This window comes from Gastrolobium bilobum, unplaced genomic scaffold (assembly GCF_033153095.1).
Source record: "Gastrolobium bilobum isolate Gb01-03AN ecotype WA unplaced genomic scaffold, APGP_CSIRO_Gbil_v1 utg39161, whole genome shotgun sequence".
NCBI classification, from domain to species: Eukaryota; Viridiplantae; Streptophyta; class Magnoliopsida; order Fabales; family Fabaceae; genus Gastrolobium; species Gastrolobium bilobum.
This window is the reverse complement of record NW_026897920.1, coordinates 4070-16955: the sequence shown is the minus strand read 5'-3', so window position 1 is coordinate 16955 and position 12886 is coordinate 4070. Positions and strand designations below refer to the sequence as shown.

At 36.1% G+C, this 12886-nt stretch overlaps 1 protein-coding gene across 1 annotated transcript; it reads left to right on the top strand.

The window, feature by feature from the left end:
* Window positions 1–3388: 3388 nt before the first annotated feature.
* LOC133311461 (hydroxyethylthiazole kinase) lies at window positions 3389–11364 on the top strand. Its single transcript, XM_061512514.1, has 2 exons — window positions 3389–3856; window positions 10132–11364. The coding sequence occupies exons 1-2, from the start codon at window positions 3401–3403 to the stop codon at window positions 10522–10524; spliced, it is 849 nt and encodes a 282-aa protein (XP_061368498.1). The 5' UTR covers window positions 3389–3400; the 3' UTR covers window positions 10525–11364.
* Window positions 11365–12886: the final 1522 nt, after the last annotated feature.

The window sequence follows — 12886 nt, the reverse complement described above, 5'->3', positions numbered from 1 at the left end:
TGTTCTTTCTTGGATGCCCATATACTTCAACTCAGTGAATCATTTGGATCTCAGGCATGCAGCATGGTTTGTGATGGCTATCATGAATTACCTGGCTTGCTTTTGGTCAGATATGATGATACAAAGTGGTACAAGTGTTTCTTTGACTCGTAAGAATATGCAGTCCATTGGTTTTGTTGAAAGACCTTGTTTATCACCAAATGAGCAGGAATTGGAGCTAAAACCATACTTAGAAACAGATAGGGAGCTAAATGGATATCTTGTGAAGGTGCATGGACAGATCTCTGCTGGTGTGACATATGAAATGTTTTCTAATCATCCCAAGGTACCTGGTAACACCAAATTGGAGGGTGATGAGCCAAAGAAAATAGTTTGCCGCTTATATGGCTACCATTCTGATGATATGACTAGTGAGGTTGATGAATATGTGGATGCTTTAGCTACCATGGAGTTAGAATTGGAAATAGACAATGAGTGTAAAGAAGAACTAGTGAATATTCAAAAGGTAACTGCTTCAAATGGCAAAGAAGAACATCAGCTGCAAACTCGATTTTCTGCTTTTCAATTATTTGGGGACTCCTTGACATCTGAAGATATTAGTTCATTTGAGCAAGACAGAAATGAAGACCATAATGACTTGCAAGCTCCTTTCTTAAATTCTAAGTCAACAAGAACCTCATGTGCATCAGATGATAATAGTTCACTCAGAAGAGATAGAAATGAAGAACATACTCAACCGCAAGCTCAGTTCTTAGATTCCCAATATATTGGAAACTCTTCCACATCAGATATCAAAGATATGCCATTCAACTTGGTTTCCCAAACTGTTGAGTGGGAAAAGACTTATTGTGGTGAGTTTGTCATGCTTGATGATGCACAAGTTCAGAAAGAAGTACATAACTGGTAGCTGTTCCTATTTTTTTTCATAGGACCTTGAGGACAAGGTCCATTTTTTAGGGGAAGGCAATGTTACGACATCAGTATAGGAGAAAAGGTAGTAGTAAGGGTAGCAATTTAATATTAGTGGGTTAACTGTTGTTAGTAGTAAACTATTGTTAGTAGTAAACTGTTGTTAGTAGTGAACCATGTTAATAGCTGATATGCCCAAATAGTGGCAATTGTGTTGCTGTGTGTTGCTGGTAGTGTAAGTCATGGACTGACGTGTCATTCTGTTGGAGTTTGTTAGTAAACGTGGCATAAATGCCTGATAGGGTCATTGAGAAGTTTATCTTGAATATATAGAAACATTTTCTTTTCGTTTTTCTCTGAATTTCTTCTCCTTTATCTTGTTCCATTTCTGTTATGCCATTTTAGGATCCGTTATCCTAACAGAAAAGTGATTGTGTTATGTTATAGAGATTCGTTTTGCGTGCTGAAGTTTTTTTTTTTTTTGTTGTTGCGGGCCTCACAAAATGTTGTGTGTGTAGGAAACTTTTTGTGGTCATGTTAAATGATAGACGATAAACCCTAAAACAATTTAACAATGCTTAGTGTTGGCAAAAACGAGTAAATCCATCGAGTTGGTTTGTAATCCGCCAAAAATGAGTCGAGTTGGGTTGACAAAAATGAATTGTCAATCCGAGCTAACTCGACCTGCGAGTCAAATGGGCCAACTCGCGGGTTGAGTTTTTTTTAAATAAAAAAAATACAATTATAATGTACAAAGGGACAAAACTCACACAAGCTGTCATCATCTTTCTTTCTTCTCTAAACGTAAGTCCCTAATCTTCACACATCTTGCCATTTTTATATTGTTAGGCTGTGCTGGCTCTGTTTGGTTCAAATATATTACCCACTTGGTACAAGTGGTTCTGATTGTTTCAAGATGTTGGTACAAATTTGTTGTGACGAAAATTCGAAATTAGAATATTTTACTTTTATTTCTCATTTTGTAACCCTTTGTTTAAGCTGATGGAAGTCACATAGCTGGTGCATTAATACTACAGGTTTATTTAAATAGGCTGAAAACTAGCTAACTCGTGAGCAATTTTTGAGCCAACCTGTGAGCCAATTTTCGAGCCAACTCGCGAGCTATTTTTTCAAGTCAACCCACGAGTCATATTTTTGAGCCAACCCTAACCCGACTTGTTTTTTTTTTGAGTTGCATATTGAGCCGGATTAAACCAAGTTGACTCATTTTGCCAACCCTAATCCCAAGGTTGACACACTATTCTTGACAGATAAAACTAGTAGCATTGATGGTGCAAAATAATGGGAGCCAAAAAATTTGAAAAGGCTACATTTATCTATTCGAATAAAATAGAAATAATGCTCATATTTATATGGGTTTGATTATTCTAATTTATTAAATATGGGAGTTATTAGATACAAGAGGAGTAACAATGGTAAAACTTTTTATTCGTATGGATATAAGAACAAGAAGTCGTACATTGAATTTGATTTTTGGATCTAATTATTCTTATACCTAATAAATCAGAGTTATTAGATATAAATAAAATTAATTATTAAGATTAAAAGCGTAACTTGTGATCATAATATATATATATATATATATATATATATATATATATATATTCTTATTAATTTTAGCATCCTAATTATTTTGATTTTACTTAAAAATATCTTTTATATACTTTATCCAAATATAAAAAATAATTTTAACTTTAAAAAAATATCATTATTATTTTTTTTCTTTCAAAAATTTATCCAAACTAGCTTAGTTTTTTTTTTTTTTTTTTTTGGTTTTAGTCTTGTAATAATTTATTTTTAAAGGGTAGGAAATAGGAATAAATCTTTATCTTTCTTAACACGACAGTTAGGGGTGTCAATATGGGTTGACACGACACGAATTCGACACGACACGAATACATCAACACGAACACGACACGAATTTTCATTCGTGTCAAAATCTTCAACACTGACACGACACGAATTTTTTGCGGGTTGACACGAATAACACGCAAAATAGGGGACAAAACGGTAATTGACAAAAAAAATTTAAAACATAGATCGAAAATAAAGAAAAAAATAAAAAATAAAAATAAAAAAATAAAAAAATAAAAATTAAAAATAATACGAGTCGACACGAACACAAATTCATAAACACGAACACGACACGAATTTTTTGCGTGTCATTTTTTCCAACACGAACACGACACGAATTTTTTTACGGGTCAACCTAAACACGAATTTTCGTGTCGTGTCGCGGGTCGACCCGCGTGTCAAAACTCATATTGACACCCCTAACGACAGTTACTAAAAAATCTTAAATCTAACAGTTAAAATTATTTTTATTTTCATTTTCATTTTCTCTCGTCAAACAGTTGACTTGTGAAGGATAAATAGTGAGATTTTCTAACATACAAGTATTTATTTCGAAACACTGCTATTAATTGAATTAAATATATATTAATTGTTGGGTTTTGTTTTGTGTGTGTTGATGGAAGCAGAGAAGCAAGTTGAGTGGGGAAGAAAGGCATGGGAACTGCTATCCCTAATTCGAATGGAATCTCCATTGATTCAGTGCATAACAAACTTTGTATCCATGGACCTTATGGCCAACACACTCTTATCTGCGGGTGCATCACCTGCTATGGTGCACTCTCTGCAGGAGATCCCTGATTTCACACCTCACGCACGAGCTTTGTGTATTAATATTGGCACTCTTTCACCTTCTTTGTTACCAGCTATGAATGCTGCTGCTGAACTTTGCTCCAACTTGGATACACCATGGATTCTCGACCCAGTTGCTCTTTCTGTCTCTGATTTCCGTTTCAACGCTTGCGTTGAGCTTCTTCGCTTCAAACCTTCTGTTATTAGGGGTAATGCCTCTGAGATCATTGCTCTTTCCATGGCTTCCCTTCAACACACCAATACCAATACCAATACCACCAAGGTAATTCATTTCCTTTTCTTTTTATTTTTATTTTCTTGGATTTGTGTGTTTAATTTCAGGTTTTGTGCAAAAATGGAATGGGTAGTAGTAGAAAAGGTTCTGGGTTTTGAGCATAATTTAATTTCTCTTCTGGGTGTTTGACATAGCAAACAAAAGTTTCCTCCTTTTGTGCAAAATAAAATGAGGAAGTGAAAGGTTCGTGGGTTTTGTTTTGAGCATCATTTCTCTTCTGGGTATTAGTGTTCGGATCAACATGACAATTTAATAAAATAAAAAATAAAAAATTCATCTTCATATCCATTGGCTTTAAGTATGCTATAACATGAGTGTTATGTTGTGAGTGAGCTGCGTACAAGACAAGGTGTTTCTTTTTTGGTTTGGGGTGTTGTTGTGTGTGTGACTTTTGTTTTGAGCATGATTTGTCTTCTGGGTATTATTGTTTGGATTAACATAACAAGTAAAAAAGGGAAAGAAAGAAAGAAATGTGTATCCATTTCCATTGCTTTAAGTATGCTGTAACATGAGTGTTATGTTGTGAGTGAGCTGCATACTAGAGTAGGTGTGTTTTGTCTGATACTTAAATTGTTATAACTAATATGGAATTGGACAATGGATATCATGTAAGAAATGAGGAGAAAATAACGATGACAATAAAACAGAGATGAAAAATTACTCCGCCACACTTCATTAAAAATACAAATAGAGCTGATAGGTGGTGGAAGGACCTCGGTTCGATCCCCACCAATACCACTCTTGGGAGGGGTATAAAATCTTAATCCCTGACCTGTCCTGCACTCGAGGTTAATCCTAATTGCCTCAAAGAGGGAATTAGGGTTGGTATCCCAAAAAAAGAAGAAAAGAAAAGAGCCTTTAAGTAGGCCTTCTACATAACTGAAAGATAAACCAACTCCAAGCTAATCTGAGAGTGGATCTTAACGTGGGTGCAGCTGCCACTTACTATGAAAGTGGAATCTAACTGCACTCATAACTGCATACAACGTGCATATCAACATCAACAACACCTTTATCCCATATTAATTGGGGTCGGTGGTAGATGAACTCAAATAAAGGATACGAAAGGGTTGAAAAAAGATAAAAATAAAAATAAAAATAAAAATAAATAAAATAGTAATAATATATATATAAAAATATATATAAATATAAATATAAAAGTGATAAGAGAAGGGGAAAAGAAGAGAGGGGGGAGATGAAGAGGAAAAAGGACTAAAAAGGGATCATCTGGAGCATAGGAATAACACCAGGTCTAACCCTCCACCATGCATATAGATTTTCTCCATTTCGTTCTAAGGCACATCGTCTGCCAATCTATATCCCAATCCATTAAGTCTTGTTTTACTACCTTCTCTCAATTAAGTTTCGATCTACCTCTACCTTTCTTTGTGTTGAGCTCTTGGTAACAAACTTTTGTTCTTACGGGAGCATCCAGGGGGCCTTCTCATAACGTGCCCAAACCACTTCAGTCTATGTTCTCTCATCTTTTCAGGCACCGGCAGTACTCCTACCTTTCGTCGAATATCTTCATTTCGCATCTTATCCATCCTCGTATAACCACTCATCCACCTTAACATCCTCATCTCTGCTACTCCCATTTTATGCTGTAACAAAAAAAGAAAAAAAATAAAAACCAAGTAAATGACAAATAAAAATAGGAACATACTAGTGGATTAGTGGAAGATTCAGACAATTATCAGTTTTGGGTCAATCCTCAACACTACCCCTTGATCCAAAATTACGCACACCAAGCAAATTCCTCAAGTGCTCATGGCTGTTTCTTGCAAGGTTTTGTGAGGATATTTGCAATTTGTTCTTCAGTGCTACAATATTGAAGACTTATCTTTCCTTCAGCAACCAAGTCTCTAACAAAATGTGCCCTTATGCAAATATTCCTTTTGGCCAAATTGCTTGACATGTTGCAGTTGCTGCCATAAACTCAGCTTATGAAGATGATAGTGCAACAGTGGCCTGTTTTTTTGAACTCCATGAAACCACACCAGATCCAAGGTTGAATACATACCATGTAGTGCTTCTACGATCTTCCATGCATCTTTCCCAATCACTATCAGTGTACCCAATAAGGTTACATTGTTTCACCTGCTCAAACCATATTCCCAATCCACAGTTCCTGCTACATATCGAAGAATTCGTTTTGCAGCTCCATGATGATGCTTTGAGGGAGTATGCATGAACCTACTACTCCAACCGAATAAGAGATGTCAGGTCTAGTATGAGTTAAATAAATGAGACCACCTACAAAGCTTCTGTATTGCAATTTGCTGTACATTAGCTTCTTCAATACCATCATCCAAGAGCAATTTTTCATTCATATTCATTGGTGTACCAGCTGTTTTGAAACCCATCATATGAAACCTTTGTAATAGATCAGTTGCATACTTCTTCTGTGAGATAAAGATGCCATTCTTCACTTGCTTCACTTCTATTCCAAGAAAGTAATGCAATAAACCCAAATCTGAAATATCAAACTTTTTTTTCATATTTTCTTGAAATTGTAGAACATTAACAGTTGATGAACCCATATAAATCATATCATCTACATAAAGACTAACAAACAGGATCTCCTTACCTTTCTTCTTAATATAAAGTGTGGGCTCACTTCCGCTTCTATTAAAGCCATTTTCAATGAAGTAAGAATTTATTTTTTCATACCATACTCTTGGGGCCTGCTTCAACCCATAAAGAGCTTTCTTTAACCTATACACTTTATCTTCTTCATTTTGAACAAAAAATCCTATAGGTCGCATTACATAGACTTCTTCTCCTTGCTCACCATTAAGAAAGGTTGATTTGACATCAAATGGATACACACTCCAATTTAATTGTGCAGCGTGCTAAGAGAGTTCTTACCGTTTCAAAGCGTGCAAGAAGAGAGAAAGTATCTTGATAATCAACTCCATATTGTTGAGCATAGCCCTTTGCCACCAACTTTGCTTTGTGTTTTTGTATACTTCCATCTGCATTGTACTTGGTTCTAAACACCCATTTGACTCCAATTGCCTTCTTGCGCTTAGGTAAATCAACCAGCTCCCGTGTTTCATTCCTTTCTATTGCTTCTAATTCTTCTTCCATAGCCTTCTTCCATTTTGTATTTGTGATTGCTTCCTCAAAGCAACTTGGATCAGCTACAAACAAAGCTTGTGTTGCTTCATAAATATCTCTCAAAGATTTATAACCTTGTGGGCCTACTTCTTCAGATGAATCTGTAGCCATTACATTACTTGATGAAGACATTGTTGGTGTGGAGATGTTGGAGCTCCCTGGGGTGTTAGGTGGAGTTTGAAGTAAATTATCACCATTGTTTTGCTCTTCTTCAGCATTGGATTGCTTTTCTTCTATGCCCAATTCTTCAAAATGAATGCCTCCTTTGTTATCTTCTCTCCATGTCCATCTTCCTTCCTCATTGAATGTCACATTTCTACTAATAATGATCTTCCCATTCGTGGGATTGTAAAGCCTGTAAGCTTTAGACCTAGTTGAATAACCAATAAACACACTTTATGGCTTTTCCATCAAGTTTGCTTTGAATTTGTGAGTCAATTAAAGTATAAGAAATGCATCCAAAGACTTTTAAGTGGCTTACCCCAGGTTTTCTACCGGTCCAAACTTCATAAGGAGTTTGATTTGGAACGGCTTTTGTTTGTGAAATATTAAGGGAATATATAGCCGTGGCAATAGCTTCTCCCCAAAATTTTGTGGCAGCCCCTTCTCTTGAATCATACTTTGTGCCATCTCTACCACAGTTTGATTTTTTTGCTCGGCCACACCAATTTGTTCTGGAGTGTAAGGAGTTGTGAGCTCTCGGTGAATTACATATCTTCACAAAACCAAAAAGAATTAAGTGCTTGTGAATTGAACTCTCCCCTTCGATCTGTTCTTAACAGCTTGACATACTTGCCACTTTGCTTCTTAACTAGAAGTTTAAATTTCTTGAAAGCTTCAAATGCGTCAGCTTTGCTCTGCAGAAAATAGACCCAACTCATTCGACTATGATCATCAGTTAAAAGCATGAAAAAATTACTTCCTCCAAGTGTGTCTGTCTTCATTGGTCCACATAAGTCTGCATGGATTAATTCTAGGTTGGTTGATGCCCTCTATGCCTTTCTCTATTCTTACTTTGTTTTCCATAAATGCATGCTTCACATACCTCCAAGGTTTCAAGCTTGTTGCAGCAGCTTTAAACTTTTGAAGTTAAGATGCCCATATGTCCTATGCCAGAGGTTTGTCTCTGCATCTTCTTTTGCTATCATCACACAACTTTCCAAGTTAGAAAAGTCCACCGGAAATAGTTTGTTCTTTGTCATGCTTTTTTTCAACTTCTTGGCCTGTCTCCTTGCTTTTAATTAGACAAGAAGAATCATCAAATACCACAGTATATCCACTAGTGATCAATTGTCAACACTTAACAGTCTTTGAGACAAACTTGAAACGAAGAATACATTGCAAAAGTAATTAATTTTACAATTGTTGTTTCGTACTACAACTGTGCCCTTTCCTTCAATTTGAATACGTTTGTTGTCACCAAGTCTGACTTCTTTCTTATAGCTTTCATCCAGCTCTTCAAACAAGGTTTTGATGCATGTCATGTGGTTCAAGCATCCGCTGTCTAGGAACTAAATATTTTTCTTATCTAAGTGATCTTCCATCATTGCCATGAACAACCTGTGATCTTCTTCTTCTCCATTTTCAACTTCCTCTGTATAATTTGCTTGATTTGGTTTCGACCAGCACTTTGCTTGAATATGACCATAACACTTACCGTTAAAACATTGAATAGCTTGGATTCCACCTCTTCCACGTCCTCGGCCTGCAGTTCTTCCTCCTCTTCTAGATATTTCACCACCATGCTTGGACCTTTCTGCTGTTGAAGGCTCCCCTTTATGTGAAATGCCTTCTCGTCTTGTTCATTTGGTGGATTGATTCTTGCCTCATGGGCTTGTAGAGAACCCATCAACTCATCAAAGGTGAAGGTAGTAAGATCCTTTGATTATTCAATTGCTGCTACAACGTGATCATATTGAGGTTGTTAAACTTCTTAACACCTTAGCCACAACAGTTTGATCATTACATTGTTCACCATAAATTCGCATTTGACTCACTAACTCTGAAACTCTTGTACTGATTCATTTTGTCCTCATCATTGCAATTACAAACTCATGTCGAAGTGTCTGCAATTTGATTACCATAACCTTACCTTGAAACTCCTTCTGCAAGATCTGCCATGCCTCCTTGGATGAAGTTGCACCCATAATCCTTAACAGCCTGTTGAAGGAAGAAAAGTGCTTTGCATCCTTCTTATTCTCCCTCAATCTAGTGGCTTCATCAGGGTCAAGAACACCTTCCTCAACAAGCTCCCACAAATCTTGTGATTTGAACGGTGTCTTCATTTTGACGCTCCAGAATTGGTACTTGTCCCCATTAAACACAGGGATTAGTGGCTGTGAAGCAGAAGCCCCGTTTGTTGCCATTTAAAGGAGCCTTTGGTGTTTCATTATCTTAGACGCCCAGTTGAAGAAAGAACCGAGCTCTGAATACCAATTGTAAGAAATGAAGAGAAAATAATGATGGCAATAAAACAGATATGAAAAATACTCTGCCACACTGTATTAAAAATACAAATAGAACCTTTAAGTAGGCCTTTTACATAATTGAAAGATAAACCAACTCCAAGCTAATCTGAGATTGAATCCTAACGTGGATATACAACTGCCACTTACTAAGAAAGTGGAATCTAACTGCACCCATAACTGCATACAACGTGCATATAACAAAAATAATAATAAAATAAAAACAAAGTAAATAACAAATAAAAATAGGAACATATTAGTGGACTAGTGGCAGATTCAGACAATTATAGTTTTGGATCAATCCTCAACATATCTTAGGATCTCAGATGAAATACAATAAAAATAACCTTTTTTTAATAGGTTGTATTATCGTAGTCATAGAGCTGTTGAAATCTCTGAGAATGCTTGTCAACAGTGATATTATATTCCAAATTAATGTGGATTATGAGGTAATGATTGTCATATCATTCTTCCAATTGTGCGCTTGCAGTTACCATCAGAATGCTTGTAAATGACTAGCCCTCAGAATTTCTTGCTAATTTTCTATAAAAAGAAGAAGAAAAAGTGGATATTGGAGACTCATAGGAAATTCTACTGAAAATTCTTTATTTATTCTCTCACTTCTAGTCCATGAAATTTTGTCATTGCACTTTGTAATTTAGCTCTGTTGTCAAGGGTGCGGACAGTGTTCACAATTCAACGGATGCAATTGAAGCTGCAAAGTTATTAGCTCAAACAAGTGGTGCCATAGTTGCAGTGTCAGGAGCCACTGACATTGTCACAGATGGAAATCAAGTTGTTGGTGCTCACAATGGGGTGGCATTGATGCAAAAAATTACAGCAAGTGGGTGTTCAGTCACTGCACTGATTGCTGCCTTTGTTGCAGTTGACAAATGCCATGCTTTAGATGCAGCAGTGTCAGCATTAGCTGTATTTGGTGTTGCTGGTGAGCTAGGAATGAAGATGGCTAAAGGTCCTGCATCATTGCGAATGCATTTGATAGATGCGCTATATGGGCTTGATGAAGCTACCTTGCAATCCCATGTTAACATCACTAGTTTGTGTTGAAATGTGAAGATCCACATGTACCTCATGTAAATTGGTCTTTTATCATTATATATGTATTAATCATAGTTGTCTTACCATCTGTTGAACATTAAGATGGATCATTAATTGGTTGATATGTGTAGTGATAAGTCCATGAAATAATACTTACAATGTATGGTTTTTAATATGAAAATATAAAAAAAAGAATACACTTTGTGTTAATAGATACCCCAAATTGAATTAAGGTGGATGATTCTGATTTAAATGCTAATGGGTTTTTTTCTTTCTTATTTGCATTCTTCAGGCCCAATTGTGATACAGCCCAAGGAAAGAGAAAGGAAATAATAGAGAAATGAGAAAGCAAATCAGTGGCCCAAAAGAAAAGAAAAGAAGAAGAGAGAAAGAAGTCAGAATCGTGCGTCTTCTGAAAGAGAAAGAAAAAAACCCTAGCATAGACCGTCTAAGTGAGCCTACTCCATCTCAAGCTCTCCATCACGGTTCCCTCTCTGAATCGAGCAAGTAAACCAAAAAACATCCTCTGATTTTCAACCTAGATATAGAACCATCACTTTCCACCACGGTTCAGTTTTTGAATCGGACCAACTTACAAAAACCCTAACACCTTGTCTCTCGAACCGAACCCTAACCCTCATACAACCCATTTCCATCGTTTGCACCCTTTCTACCTGATTGACGCACCAAACCACACAATATCGCAAACAAACCAAAACCTAGCCACTATTTTGGATTCAGAAAAAGCCAAACAAAGATTCGTTACTTAGTGGATGCTGGAGCGATTGTGAGCACACGTCAGTGTACGGTTTGAAGGAACGACAATTCCATCCGATTTGTAAGAGCAGAGGAGTGGAGCACTGTGGGGACCACTCATTTGCAGCAGCGCGTCATATTGCTGAGCTGGAGAAAAAGAGGATAGTGTGCAAAGAGCCCTATAAAAGGGATATAGGAGTGAGTCATCCAGGAGCTCTTCTGTTTTCTGATTTATGGTTTTTCTTAGTTTTTGTTTTCTGAACAATTTTGAGTTTCTTTTAATTTCTGTTTTGTAATGAGATTATGGTTCATTTTGATGAACTTGATGCATGTCTTTACAGCACTGAGATTGCCGGTTGTTAGGCCAGTGCTGTAATTGTAGTTTTTAGAATTTTTATTTTTTGTGAATTCTGTAGTTCTGTTACTGTTTGTAAGCCTCACCCCTATGGATAGTGGCTAACTTTTTAGAGGTTGGGTTTAGGTGATACCCAAACCTCAGTGCTTGTCAAATATTTGATTTCCTGGTTTTAATGTTTATATCTCAGTTGTTTAATGTTGTTTCTAATGTTTAAAATTATCTGCATTTTGGCCAAATGTCAGATGTTTGGTTAGGATTTAGTTGTTGAGAAACAATTAATTCTGGATTCTGCATTAGACACATGAACTTAGATGAGAAATCATCTAAGGGATCTCAATTCAGAAATGAATGAGTCCTCATGTAATAGTGGACCTGAATCTCAAGAGTCCTAATCCCACTTGGCATAGAGATATGGAAGTGGGCAACTTTGGGATAAAATAATTTTTAAGAGATTAAAAATTAACAATACAGTCCTGTTAACAGAGAATCTTAGGATGAGCCTTTTGTTAATCAAATTATTTTTCAAGCATTGTGGGGAAGGAGAGCCAAAAACTCAACCCACCTTTTTAAACATCTTTATCAATTCAGATTTTCCAATTTCCTTTGTTATTTCATATTTCAATCTCTATTCCGTTTTCAAAATTTTTGTCACATCTTTCATTTAAGTTGCTCCATTCTTCATTCTTATTTTATAACTTAAGAAAGTAATTCAGAAAATTTTAAAAGAAAAGTGAACAGTAGTGTTTTAGGTCCATTCTAAATTATTTTTACTTTACAATTTTATATCTTTTATTTTCAAATAGTAACTCAATTTTAAGCAATTACAAATTTTAGTCATTTCAAAACGCCAACGATCCTTGTGGGAACGATAACTGGGACTTATAACAGCCCTATATTACTTGTTGTCGCGTATACTTGCGCGCATTACTTGCACAACTGTTAGCAAGGCAACAAGTTTTTGGCGCCGTTGCCGGGGATCGAGGCGTATATGATCAAGTTTCTGTGTGATTGCTATTTTTGAACTGCTTCTTTTTGCTGTTTTTAGTGTAGCTCATTTGAATTCTGTGTCAGTTTTGTTTAGTTATTAGTTCTATAGTATCTTGAATATTGGTAGTTTAAAATCTGTTCTGTTCATATTCTGTTTATTTTATGTCATTTAATTTTTCTTAGTTTCATTTTTATTTTAATTATTAGTTCCACCCTGTGTGAGGGTGAGTTATTACTGCCTTATAAAGCCGTCAGGCTGTGAACTGTCTT

What these genes read in the sequence shown, in the direction of transcription:
- LOC133311461 (XM_061512514.1), top strand. Translation starts at nt 3,401, where the DNA reads ATGGAAGCAGAGAAGCAAGTTGAGTGGGGAAGAAAGGCATGGGAACTG. An exon ending in CCAATACCAATACCACCAAG is followed by an intron (nt 3,857 to 10,131) that starts GTAATTCATTTC and finishes TCTGTTGTCAAG; the next exon opens with GGTGCGGACAGTGTTCACAA.